Source organism: Ascidiella aspersa, chromosome 3 (genome assembly GCF_963924565.1).
Source record: "Ascidiella aspersa chromosome 3, kaAscAspe10.2, whole genome shotgun sequence".
Lineage (NCBI taxonomy): Eukaryota > Metazoa > Chordata > Ascidiacea > Phlebobranchia > Ascidiidae > Ascidiella > Ascidiella aspersa.
Window position 1 is genome coordinate 17604268 of NC_139449.1, and position 12934 is coordinate 17617201.

At 38.3% G+C, this 12934-nt stretch overlaps 1 protein-coding gene across 6 annotated transcripts in view; it reads right to left on the minus strand.

Annotated features, from left to right (window-relative positions):
• Positions 1–97: 97 nt before the first annotated feature.
• The window catches only part of LOC146160485 (protein scribble homolog), a 49319-nt gene continuing 36482 nt past the window's right edge, over positions 98–12934 (minus strand). The window contains exons 27-39 of one of the 6 annotated variants that reach the window (XM_083384449.1): positions 12703–12807; positions 11541–11666; positions 11264–11404; positions 10905–10979; positions 10474–10830; positions 9390–9479; positions 7401–7643; positions 6346–6535; positions 5607–5784; positions 4712–4861; positions 4420–4545; positions 2301–2400; positions 98–1534 (exon numbers count right to left, since the gene is read on the minus strand). In XM_083384449.1, the coding sequence (XP_083240575.1) occupies positions 1526–1534; positions 2301–2400; positions 4420–4545; positions 4712–4861; positions 5607–5784; positions 6346–6535; positions 7401–7643; positions 9390–9479; positions 10474–10830; positions 10905–10979; positions 11264–11404; positions 11541–11666; positions 12703–12807 (1890 nt within the window). In that variant the 3' untranslated portion in view covers positions 98–1525. Of the gene's footprint in view, positions 1535–2300; positions 2401–4419; positions 4546–4711; positions 4862–5606; positions 5785–6345; positions 6536–7388; positions 7644–9389; positions 9480–10473; positions 10831–10904; positions 10980–11263; positions 11405–11540; positions 11667–12702; positions 12808–12934 lie in introns of all 6 variants that reach the window. The other 5 variants (XM_083384448.1, XM_083384450.1, XM_083384451.1 and 2 more) reach the window with 5 other exon arrangements.

Below are 12934 nucleotides of genomic sequence, written 5' to 3' on the forward strand. Positions count from 1 at the left end.
CCTAAATCCAGCTTGCGAATGTCATTCCCACTCCTGTCAAGCAGTATACTAACATCACAAACACTCAATAGCCGAGCGGCCAGTTTCATAATTCGTGTTTTAATTGTTGTTAATTTTATTCAACATTTCTTGTAATCGAGTTGCGAAATGTACACGGGCAGTTATTGTTAGTGGGTGCTTGTGGCGCCCGAACAAAAGCGAAAATGTGCCGTCCACGACTGAAACTCAACGAATAAAATCGGTATACACGAAGTTCTCCCCTTCATTCCCCACAACAGCTAAGAATTCGGGAGAAGCTCCACAACTCAACCAATATAGAAAAATGACAATGGATCTACAAATAGTTCTACTGAATTGGTTTTAACCCGTATTCTACATATGGCGTACCGATGAATGAGCAAGTATAAAGAAGCTACTCTTTTAAAATCCTCTACTTTGGGGAAGCGTCTGTATCTGATCAAAAGAGCATTCTTCAATAAGAAAATAATGTTAAAACCGGATATTTCATACCATTCCTATATGGGTAGGTCTTTTGCGTTGTGGTCGCAAATAAAATTAACAAGAGTTTAAAAAACGGCTTAAAACTGTAAAAAAGCGAGAGAAAACGTACATATTGAAATACAAGATATGAAAACAACGCATACGCTGCAAGTTGACGCGACATGGGAAGGAAATTAAACACACAGCAAACGAAGACTAAAATGGGTTAAAACAATTATATTATATAGACAATATAGTTATATGAATCGATGTGCCAAAAAACGGAGCACAATGAGGAAGTAACCTCAATAAAAACTACAACCACGATATTTGGTGTTGTAGATGCAAACAGACAAACAAACAAACAACTTGCGGCTGTCACTTTGGTTTAAATTTGGCGATGATGATTTGCAAGCGATCTTACATAGCCGCTACTTATTCGATGCAGAAGCTCTTTGTATAGGTAATTAATGCCAAATAAACGATAAAGTGAGTTGATTTTGAGGATTGCAGGAAAAAGGGGTTGGCTTGAAAGTGCGCTTATCGCGGTAATTAAACAGAAATTAAAGCAAATTATTACATAGTAAGTTATATCGATATATATAATTACGTGACGGTTAGGTTTTTTGTATTTCAAATACTTAGAATAGCACCCTTAACATACTGGCGTCATAAGCGATCGGTTAGTTGGCTGGAAAGGGGGTAGGCAGGGCGAAGACAAGAAAGAAATCCAACCGACGTCCCTGCTGGTTTAAAGACAGATAAAAACTTGTCCAGAAAAGCTAAAAATTTAAAAGCAAACGACAAAGGCGAAAAGGCGCAAACATTTCGCCTCTGTCCACCAATTATCTTACTCCTATAGTTTCGTCGTTTGTGATGAGCACCGTATAAAAAAGCAACAAAAATACAGATCGAGCGAGCAAGTGAGTGGAGTGTCGCATTCTCTTTCCCCCCATCGTCCGACCATTTTCTCCACCTTGCGGCAATAAAAAGGGATTGAGTTTCACCGGCTGGGTTGGCGATTAACATGAATGTGAAGCTGGAGTTAACCGGTCTGCCAAAGTAAAGTATTCGTCAGAATAAAATGGTTAGAATAATCTAAATTGATTTTAACCATTTTTCAGTCATTGCTGTTGTTGTAAAAAACACTATCTCCAAAACAGTGATTCTCAAACATTTTTCTAGCGACGCCTTTAAAAAGTTTGTTTATCTGGCTATGCACTTAACGATAGGATTTTTAATAGTTTTTAATATTATTAATACACAAAAAACAAAACAAGCAAAACGATTGCTGAACTTTTACGATATTAACTAAGTTTTGGATAATAAATCAAGTGTGGTCTTTCACAGGATTGTTTTAAATTTAGTGTGATGTATATAAGCAGAGCTTCAAACTTTTAAAAAAATATCTCCGTTTTTTTTTAATTTACGTCTAGGCAGATAATGCACCGTGGTGTTATTGACCAATATCTTGCTGCAAAATACACATTAAGGCTTCCTGGCCATTCAGATTTACCCGCTGCTTTTCATACCCCGAACCTCGATAAAAGTAGTTGACTACTCAAGAATATTAGAAGTACGGTAACATGCAATTATATTTTTGCATTTTAGCCGAAGTTGAGTTTAGATAAGAACCGGATTATTGTGCGGCGCCATTGGAAATTGGAAAAGACGCACAGTTTGAGAACATCTGCTCTAAATAAAAGCGGACGAACACCTAGCAGATTGAATTTTAACCTGACATATTTCAGTTAAAATACAAACGAAAGGTGCAGAGAAGGTTACAGCAGCAACAAGGCGTACGTTGAAAAGTCACTCACCGTTCCTCCTATGCTCTCGCTTCTTCTTCCTTTTTGCTGCATCATCTCTTTGGTCATCACCATCTGCGCTTGGAGCGCGTCTGCCTCCAACGACTTTAACCTGGAAGTCAAAGTCCAGGTTACGCGGATATGACACGTTAAACATTGCTGTGTGGCATAACACAATAGTCGGTTTGCGTCCCCCAACGTATATATAACATGACCACTAACAAGTCCGAGGTAAAGGTATGTTCGTCATAATCAAGAATCTTTTGAAACCCCTCGAGCCCGAAATTGTGGAAAAATGGGTGGCGCACCGTAATTCCTTAAAACAGTATGTTTGTTCGCAAAGAAAACTTCTACTGATATATGTTAGAATTTCTGAATCAAGCGAGTAATTTTCTGAATCGTGCGTATCTACCAAACAATATTGGAAAACTAAATCCGGGAATATATTGCGGGTTAATTGCCTTAAGACTACAGACCCGGACAAATATCTAGCGTTTGAATATATCTTAACCGACCTATTTATTATACTATTGTGTCTATTCTGCGCACTTGCCCATGCAAGTTGTACCGACAAATGATAACGAAACACATTGCTAGTAATAGAACACCAGATGACTTCGCAAGTCTTGCAGCAATCATTCGACCTAATCAGGATAATTTGTGCTGTTATCGTTGGTCAGAACGACTTTAAAAGGGGTTAATCAAAGAGTATACGTAATGTGTATAATGCATGGTTCAGTTGCCTAATACAAAACTTTCGTTCCACTTCAAATGTAGTCAAACAAAATCAGCAGAAAATGATACTACGGCCGTTTCTCGGCCAGTTGCCACTGGACCTAGCTCTGTCTGTAGCAGTGGCTCGGCCTTTGGTCGTGAGTTCGAACCAGCTTGTTTTTTAACCCTGCTTTGCTTGCACACTAATACGACTACGTCGGACAATTCGACAAGCCCCGTCGAAGGCATTCGGTGTAATATATTTAAAGAAATGAAGGGTAACTTGAATGGATAGACAAACAACAACAATCCACATCCGTGACATACAACATATAAAGAGTTTAAATTTTCGAGTGATTTCATGCACAACTCTGGGCTACCGCTTATCAACATGAAGTCCAAACAATTAAAATAGTTTCCTATACAACCGAAAACCTTGTTGACAAACCGTTAGCTTTTCTACTGTAAAAAGTGTAAACAAATATTATCACATGGTGGAAGTTGTATGTTGTGCCATGTGTAGTGCGGGTGTATGGGCGACGGCCGAGGGCGCTTTGTATTTACACGGTTGCGTTAGATGTGTGAGTGTGAGCAACTGTACATGCCAAATGCGGCTGTGTGCTTAGGTGCTGAGTACGGCCCGTGCTTCTGTGTCTGTATGCGTGTTATATTTTGTGTGCGTGCCCACGTGGGCGTCTGAGTGTTCCCATAGATGCATTTCACGAATCTTGAAAACCTTAAATTGGTGCTACAGAGGTAGTATGACGAATAAACAGGATCGTAATTTGGCCTGGCGCATGAGCGTGATGACACTGCTTCGAAGCGCTATCAATCAACCCTAATTTCACAACGAGAACCACGACCAACATTACATTCAAGCAGACCTTACACGCAAGACATCTTTCTACAAGAACAATAATCAACCTGTTGCCATTCACGTTTGTGACGTGATATTCATTGGTCGGGGCGGCTGAGATAGAACTCGAAAGTGACCTTTTGACGTAGAAGCGCTTCGCCTTGAGCGAATTGTAAGCGGCGATGTCGGTTTCTAACTCTTCCCTTGGGTAAAGCAAGATAATTTCGTAGAATGACACTACCCTCAGGGCAAATAGTATACGACTCCAGGCGTTATTATGTAGGTTTGATGAAGTTCAGCAGAAATGACAATTTTCAAACAAACCACCGTCGTTTGCAGTTATTTGGAGAAGAGCCGTCACCAGCATAGACAGTGATAAATTACTCTCATGTTATTTGATAAACGTCACGTCTTGTAAATTTATAGTGGTCTAACGTTGCTGTTCACAATATACTTTTTATATCTTAAAGATATGTAAATCGAGACAACCTAGTTCCAAAATAGGTTTAGTTTAATACTCTATTCAAATCGCATTGATGTTGAAAATTCAGTTTTACGCACCTGGCCTGTCGCCACTGCTTACGCTTCTCCGCATCCAAAGCCCTCTTCTCTGCGGGCGAGAGGTCCTGGGTGGAAGTATCCTGCGTCACTTGAGGTGAGGTGATCTTTAACCTCTCTTGGAGGACACTGAGTAAACAAAAGAAGGTAAAAACTTAAAAATAAGTTGTGCTAAAAACGATTGGGTGGTAAAGCACTATAGAATTTTACGCAAAATGAAAATATAACATTCAATATATCGTCCAGAAAATAATTTATTTGCTTCTCAGTTTTAATCCTCAAATAGTACACCCACCTTCCTCCTGGAGATAGAGGAGGCTCGTCTTCTTCATCCAGAGCGTAGCTCACCCTCTTAACATCTTGCTCCAAGGATCGTATCATATCCTCTTCACTTGATGCCGATAATGATCGGCTGTAGTTGGGATTAAGGCGCTCCCTTGCACTTCTAAATAATAAGTACCTGATGGTCAAAGGAGATAGCAGAGCCAAAGAATAGTGATTTGTGGAACTATTTAAATAAAACGTAATAAGAATATCAAAGCCCATACAGAACTAGGTATGATTTTGAAACCTTTGATATTCTTATTACGTCTTACTACAACCTCAAACCATTATGCTCCAATATTTAAATAAACATGATGAATAAGATAAAAGTAAATAAACAACAATTAATTAAATATTGGTTTTCGCATTGGAATGTTGTTTTTCGCATTGGAGAATATGCCGAATGCCCAAGCAGTGCTTGCTTTCGAGTTATATTTGTATATGTCAAGGTGGCTTCTTGCATTTAGGTGAGGACCCGTCTCAAGGCGATGCATCAATGTACAAAGCTATTGAATTAGACAAAGTGCATTCCATATGATGGCAATTTAATCTCGTTCGGACGCACGCAGTAAGAAGAAAGGGTGTGTGTTTACAGAATCGTGAACGGCGAAAGAAACTGAAGCGCATAGCGGTGATTGATCAATTGATAGTAACATTCTCAATAACAAAAAAATACCACACTCTTTCTTCTTAGATAAAGACAACTCTGCTTGCCCTGCATTTCACTACTTATTCAAATAGAATTAGTAAATTTGGTCAGGATTGGTAATATAGATTTTAACTAAACCGATGTAACTGTAAAGAGATAATGTCTATCGAAAGGTTAACCTTACACCGCGGTGTAGCCTCAACAACGGCATACTTACAGCTTTTCTGGTTTCTTTTCGACCTTGTACTGCTTGCCTTCGATCACAACAGTGGAGTCCTGGAGAGCCTCGGGTGGCATGGATGAGACCTGGTTAGCAACATCTTCATCCTCCTCTTCCTCGTCAAAGTCCATCGACTTGCGAATCTCGTCCTTGGACAGCGTGCCGTATTTTTTCGCTGTGAAAAAAATATTTTGTAATTTGTGTAACAAACCAAACCAAATGCTATATGCAAGCTGAAAACGAGTGGTTTTATAGCAAGAATGTGCGCACATTAAGTTGACGATTATAACTTGGAAACGTAGAGTTTAAATTTTTGGTTAAAATAGAAAAAAAAAACAGACCGGGGTCATGGTCACGTGCCTAAGTATGTAATAATCACATAATTGCTGTAGCTAAAGAAGTAGGCAATATTTTGAGCAGCCATTGGATAAGCTCAATCAACAATTTGATTCCTCAAGACACCTTAAACCAGTGGGCCTAAACCTTTTGGTTACCCGACCCCAATTTAATTAAACCTGTTGGTTCCGTGTTTCGCTAAGCGCGTGTTTTATTTTATTGTTTATGGGGGAACACCTGCGCACGTGATAAAAATATGGAACAACAGGTTGGTTGTATAAGATTTGAGAAAATAATTGTTGTATAGAGTACAACCTTACAATACTTACTTCTGAGACAAAGTAAAAAAGGCTTCCTAATAATTATGTTGCGTTAAAAAGTGACAGCAACCAAAATTCACCTTCCTCTTGCTTTATAGTGCGCAAGTCCTGGTCACTGACGAGGCTGATCTTTTTCCTCGAGAGGCTGCCCTCCGGACTCTGGTCCTGGTCGGTGTTCTTCTTTAGGGACTGTTGGTGGATCTCCTGTTCAAAGTACTTACGGCGGTCACGGAACGAGAGCTGTTCGTGAGACACGGAGGAGCCTTCAGTCTGCAGAAGAGCAAAGAAACATGTTTGTTAAAAGTGTTGAGCTAAAGATACAGAGAGTTCTTGAAGGAGAGTTCGGCGGAGAACGCGCGTTCATATTTTTTTTCATAAATAAGTTTCTAACATTCTTTACGAACGAAACCGGCCGATAACGCAATGTGGCAGTGAACGTAAAAACAATTAGCAATTAGTATTATTTTCTTTTTTCAGAAACCTATAAAGACGTTACAACAGGCAATATTCCTTTCACTTTTAAAGTCTTTGTCAGAAATCGAATTGAATTTTAGTTTCAACTATACATACAGTAACTGACATTCTTGTCAGTTCTGAATCAATAAAACTCACAATCGTTATTCAAATTTGATGTTGATTCTTAAAAGATATGATATTCAATTAATGGTTAAGTCAGATTCAGATTGTATTTTATTTTAGGTTAAAACATGTTAGTTGGGGGAAATTCTATACTATTCTATACTACCACTTAAAATTGTGATAACTACTGGTACATTAATCCTTAGTGCGACCAACAAACATCACTAGAAAAGTTGACAAAAACAATTAGTGCAATGATGAAGGATGATTTTTCACACGACCGAGCTGTTCTCACAGATATAAGTAAAATCGTCATATTAGTTAGTAATGTACATATAGCTGATCGGATCAAAGTATGGCTTATGTAAAACCAATTCAGATAGAATGGGCTGCTAAGAGCCTTACAATCGTTGTATGAAAATAACGAAAATACAGTTTTAAAGACAACAGAGAAGTTGGAAAAATGAAAAAAAGAAAGTAAAATCGAAAAAATAAATTCCCGTAATTTCAAGTAAAAGTATCTAGGAAAGTAAAAGGAAAAAACCTGATGTTGAACCTTAGCAACCTCAATAACTCCGGGTGAAGGAGGTGGCGAGAGAGTGACGTCAATGGCAAGGTGGTTGAGGTTGGATCTCGGCAAAAGTGACGTCACGTTTGCAGGTGCAGATGCAAAAAAAGCAATTCGATCCACCACAGCTACAAGTTCATCCTCTCCTTCTTGAGGCGATTCCTTATGATTTTCTGGATTAGACTCTCTTAACGAGGGTTCTTTATCTCCTTCCAATTCTAAGATACCGGTCTGATAGGAAAAGGTAGAAATAGAAAAGTGAATATTTGCAACATTCTGAAAAATTTAGCCAAAGTTAAGAGAAAAAAGAACATTAAGTATCGTGTGACTAATTTCGTTGAAGCTGATTCAGGCGCAGATGATAGAGTTGTAAGATCAGTGAAAGTGTAAAAGTGTCTGTGGCAATGCCAATCCAGCACAGCATGCACTTGCGTAAATAACAAGGTATAGCGATGTTTGCTTAGGGTTTAGAAAATCAATTACAATACAGTAAGCAAGTGAAAATGAATTTCTCTGAAATCAACGTGTATGAATAGAATCTGTCGAGCACCAGCGACTTATGGGGCCTGCTCAATGTTGTTTAATGTTTTAATACTGCTGATGACCCACGGCACCACACACCTTAGTAACATTGACGGCATGCCATAAAGAAGATTCAGGCGGCGTTTTCCAGTCGAAGTCGTTTGCGGCCACTTGTACCGCTGGTGAAAGCGGGTGGGACTCGGGCTGGGAAAAAGAAATCCCGAAATAAAACAAAGCCAAGTAACAAAAATTAACAAAATCTGAGTACTAGTGGCTACGAAACACTTCTCAGGAAGCAAGATGAATGCCCTTAGAAAAGAATACAATTTTTGCCTAAAAATGAAAATGTGTTGGGTAAAATTATTAGGCCACAGAATTATACATAAATTTTTTTTGATAACTTGGCATACTAACCAAAATATATTTTTAAAGATAAGAAAAAAAACACCAGAAAAGGAAAGAGATAAGGTTATAAAGTCAGGCAGAGAGACTTCTTACGTTTAAACTGACATTAAATTGTGTGTCAGGTACAGCGGCAAACTGGCGGTAACTTATTCGTTTCATTTTTATACTGGGCGACTTGAGTTCTTTTTCCGTGGGAGGAAGCTCGTCAGTTGCCGACCAAAGGACAGAAGACGGAATTTCCATTTCTCGGTTGTTGTCAGGAGAACGATGCTGCATATGCAAGGGAAGAAACTTGCGCAAAAAAAGGTCTTCCATTTGAGTCCTAGTATCAGATGTTGAAACCTCGCCGTGGTCAAGAAAGTGTGCCCAGGAGCGTCTGTTGTCAACCGACGAGTCTCCCTGTGTCGCCAAACTGGAGTAGCCTCCGTAGTTAACCGGAATACATAGGCTGGCGTTTGAACTGGGCACTTGTGGCCTCAAGTAACCCGCAAAGCGTCCCTCAAACATGCTCACGGGCCTCTGGCGTCTGGTAGCCTTTTGTATGCGACGTGTTGCTTGCATTTGCGGTTGAGGATGGGTAAACGAGACGTCGGTTGTACTAATAGGATGACTGAGAGGTCGGGGACACTGAATAAGCGTGTTTTGTTTTTCAACAAAATTATGGATTGTTGACTCCACGACGTCGTTGTTTTGAAATAAGGCGGGACAAGAGGAGGACAGCAAAGAATCTTCGTCCAACTGGTTAGAAAACTTAGCGTTTAATGGTTGTATGAGAAAAACAATCAACAGGCAGAAATCCACGCTAATGTTTAACACTATTGCTCATTATTTAAGGTGAAAACACATAACTTGCACAAAAAGTGCCGATCACAAACCATGATGAACACAATGCGCCTGGAACCGTCAGAATGATGGAACAACACAAAAACAATCCTGAAATGCCGTAGCATGGCCAATGACACACACACAAACACAATCGACATCAACTAGAATGCAATGACTTCTACTGTATGTCAGTAGTTAAAGGTTACAGGCAAACACAACCGTCACCTCGACCGCACGTGTAGTCGACCTAGGCCTCGGTAACGAGGCGTAAAGACGATAGGATGCCTTCTTGTATGGCTCGTCTGATATCCGTTCCTGCGATTTACACACAGCTGCTGTTGTTGCTGTTTTAGATATTTGCGAGAATAATTGACTCAGAAAAAAACACAACTTTTTCAACAAAGTTGCATGAATAGCAATTAGTAGTCGCGTGGTAACACGTTCAACTCAGCATTGTCTTAGCTACATGATAACAAGTACAAATCAATATACGATTTCTGCAAAGTCATGGTTACAATTAGAATACAATACATTATGAAACATCGGTTACAGTGATTTATTAACGGTTAAAACAGAATATATATCTTAGGTCTACATAAAAAGATAGCGCAATTTACTTGTACACCAATACCACCTGTTTTACTGTTAGGCAGATTCAATTATACAACTGCATTCGTATTTAGTAACAGTTAATATATCTTTAAGATTGTAATATTGCACATAACATGAGTTTCATAGTTTACTGCCTTTCTTTTAGACTTAAAGGGTATGCTGCACAACAATACACCTGTTAGGAAACAAAAACATGCTCTGCACAAAGTTAGTAGAACAACAAGTGCCACACTTTGCAGCAAAAAACACACGCAAAAGGTTTTGGTTTATTTCAGTAACATGCAAGGTAAGATCAAATAACGCAAAAAGTACAATGAAAGATACAAACAAAATCGCACTCACTCAGGTCGTTAAATTCAGGATAGTGAAATTTAAACCAAGCAAATCAGTGTGTGCAATGTAGCTATTAAGAAACATTTCTACTTCAATGTTAATTTAACTGTTAAGTTCCCATTTAGGCGAACATGCAGATAAAGGACAACATTTATCTTATACATAAGCATTCAGCCCACCCAAACACAGGTGTACTGTTGGTTACATGCTTTAAACCTTGTGTAAAACATGAAATGTTAAAATTGGAGGGGTGAGACCGATAAGCAGTAGAGTTACATATAGAAAGATATTAGTGTGTTAAAACTGAACTTATTAAAAAAATAGCAGAAAAAGCACCGCAATTGACACATTCAAGATTCCCCACCTGGTTGGTGCCCGGAGGTGTGGGGGACTTGGCTGTTTTGGGGGGCAGCGGGGGTGCTTTGGCGCTTGCACGGTGTTTGGGACGTGGAGCAACTGGAGGGGGAGAAGACGGACTCACACTACGCTCATCCACCTGATTCTCTGGTATATTGAAAGGCTGGGGCTTTTTCACTGCATCGGCAGCACCTTTGGAAGCCTGACGACTGCGCCTTCTGCGACGTGGTTCTGGTTTGTTATCTTCCTCGTTGGTTGGAGAAGCTTGTCTCAAAGGTATTCCACTCAGTTCTCTATAACTGAGAGGCTGTCTGGCCAGGTCAGCCATTGCACCACTACCAAGCTCAACCTTTTTCTCAGATATCTGTTTATGAACAAAGGAAAAGGTTTGAAATTAACTGACAATTTTGTAACCACATATAATATACAGTTATTTACCTCTGTAAAATCAACGTCGGAAGTTTGCGAGTATGATCTAGGCGATACTTCGCTTCCAGTTTCAGAGCTGTCCACCTGTGTTTTTTGTTTGTTTTTTAAAGTAAACAGTGCTTCTTTTATAAAGCGTAACTTAGGTAATATTTCAAAATGTTGACCAGGTTGACATTAACCAATGTCTGTCAACAGTCAGCAAAGTGTTGTTTCACTTTACTATCCTTCCAAATTTTATTTGAATAATTAGAGCGCTTAAAAAAATATAAACTTTTTTGTGTGAAAATAACATGGTGCATTTCTAGATCGGCTAAATCCATACAAAGACTCATTAAGGTGGTTAATTTTATTAACCATTTGCAACTTACATTCGACCTTCCCTTGTATGAACTTGGGACATCTGCAAATTCTTTGTAGCTAGTTGGTTTGGACGAAACAGGAGGAGCTGACTTTGGAGCTGGAAGTGGACTTATTCGATCCTCCGATTGCTCATCAAATGAGACCGATTTCTTTGGAATAAACATAATAATTTAAAGTACTAGATCAAAATTAGGAAACATCCTATTACAGGAAAATCTACCAACAAACAACTGAAGAATTATAATAAAAAATAGAAACGCCATTTATGAATCTTAGAACACTTACAAATCCATTTTGGAAAGGTTCATCTAGTTGTGGCTCATCATTCTCTTGAAGGAATCTCTCTTGTTCTTCCTTCTTTGCAATTTCCTCCTTCTCCCAGGCTTCCTGTTCCTTCATCATCTGTGACTCCTGACAAAAGTTAAACTTTTATGCCTTTATACAATTTTTTTTGAAAAATTGTGATTGCTTGGTAGCTAATGATGGCAATGGAGGTTTGATATTATTTTTTGTAACCATACTTCTGTGTTGTAAACTTAACAGTTTGGTATAACGTATTTATAAGTAACTACTTGTTAAATATCTTACTTGGTTAAAGCTAATTTAACATCCTACAGACTGGAGTGTATGTTAATCACAGTCACAAAAATAACAAAAGCATTTAGACTAGTATTTACAACTTTTATTTTATTGAAAAGTAAGTTTAAACTGTAGTTTGTTAGAATGCTAAAAACTGAAAACCCTTTCAGCTTAGTACCACTGTCACAACAAACTCCCATTTTACAGGAAATATACATGCGAACAACTAATTCAAACATATCACAGAAAAAAAGTTAGTTGTGAGATGTTGCCTGGAAACAAATATTAACAACAAAAAGGCTTATCAACAAATGGCATGGTATATATGAACAATAATCACAATGCTACATACAGGCATATTCTAATTCCAATGTGTCCATAATTTAATTTACATTATACGTCTACCATCAGTAGAAAAAACATTAAATAGGGCATGCAAGTCCTATTAATGTAGTATCAGATATAAATTAACTAGAAATCCTAATTGTTTCTATCATGGCAGACTTGTCAATTAATACCACTATTTGTTAAAATAAAACCAATATAATATATAAACTTTGATGTATTATGCTTACATTTCCTGCAACTAAGAGACACAAAGTCATATTTCAGCCATGGTATTAAAAAATAAAGGCTAGCAAAATAAAAATAAAATTTGAAGTTGATATGTATTAGTAAAACTATAAATATTATTTGTAAAGCACATTTCAAAATGCAAAGCAAATATCTTGTCAATTTGCTATAAATAAAGAATTCCTTCATAATCTAGTCAAGCCCTATTAACAGATTAATAAACAACACAGGAGATGCAATCATGCACTGACATGCAACTTGGCAACAAACATGCAACCGGGAACTGGATTCATACTTGCTGCAGCCTTGATATATCCTCAGGTGACAAATCTTGGTCGATAGATGACGAGCTATCGGATAGGGCAGTCAAAAGTGGATTGGCAAATGTGCCAGCCGATTCCTGATTAAAGCCCCATGCAATAAATTTACGCAATTGATTAATTACATAAACCAGTGCAATGCAATAAATGTATGCAAAATTGCCAATCTTTGGTGTTTTTGATAGCTTGCAATTCAATTGTGTTTAA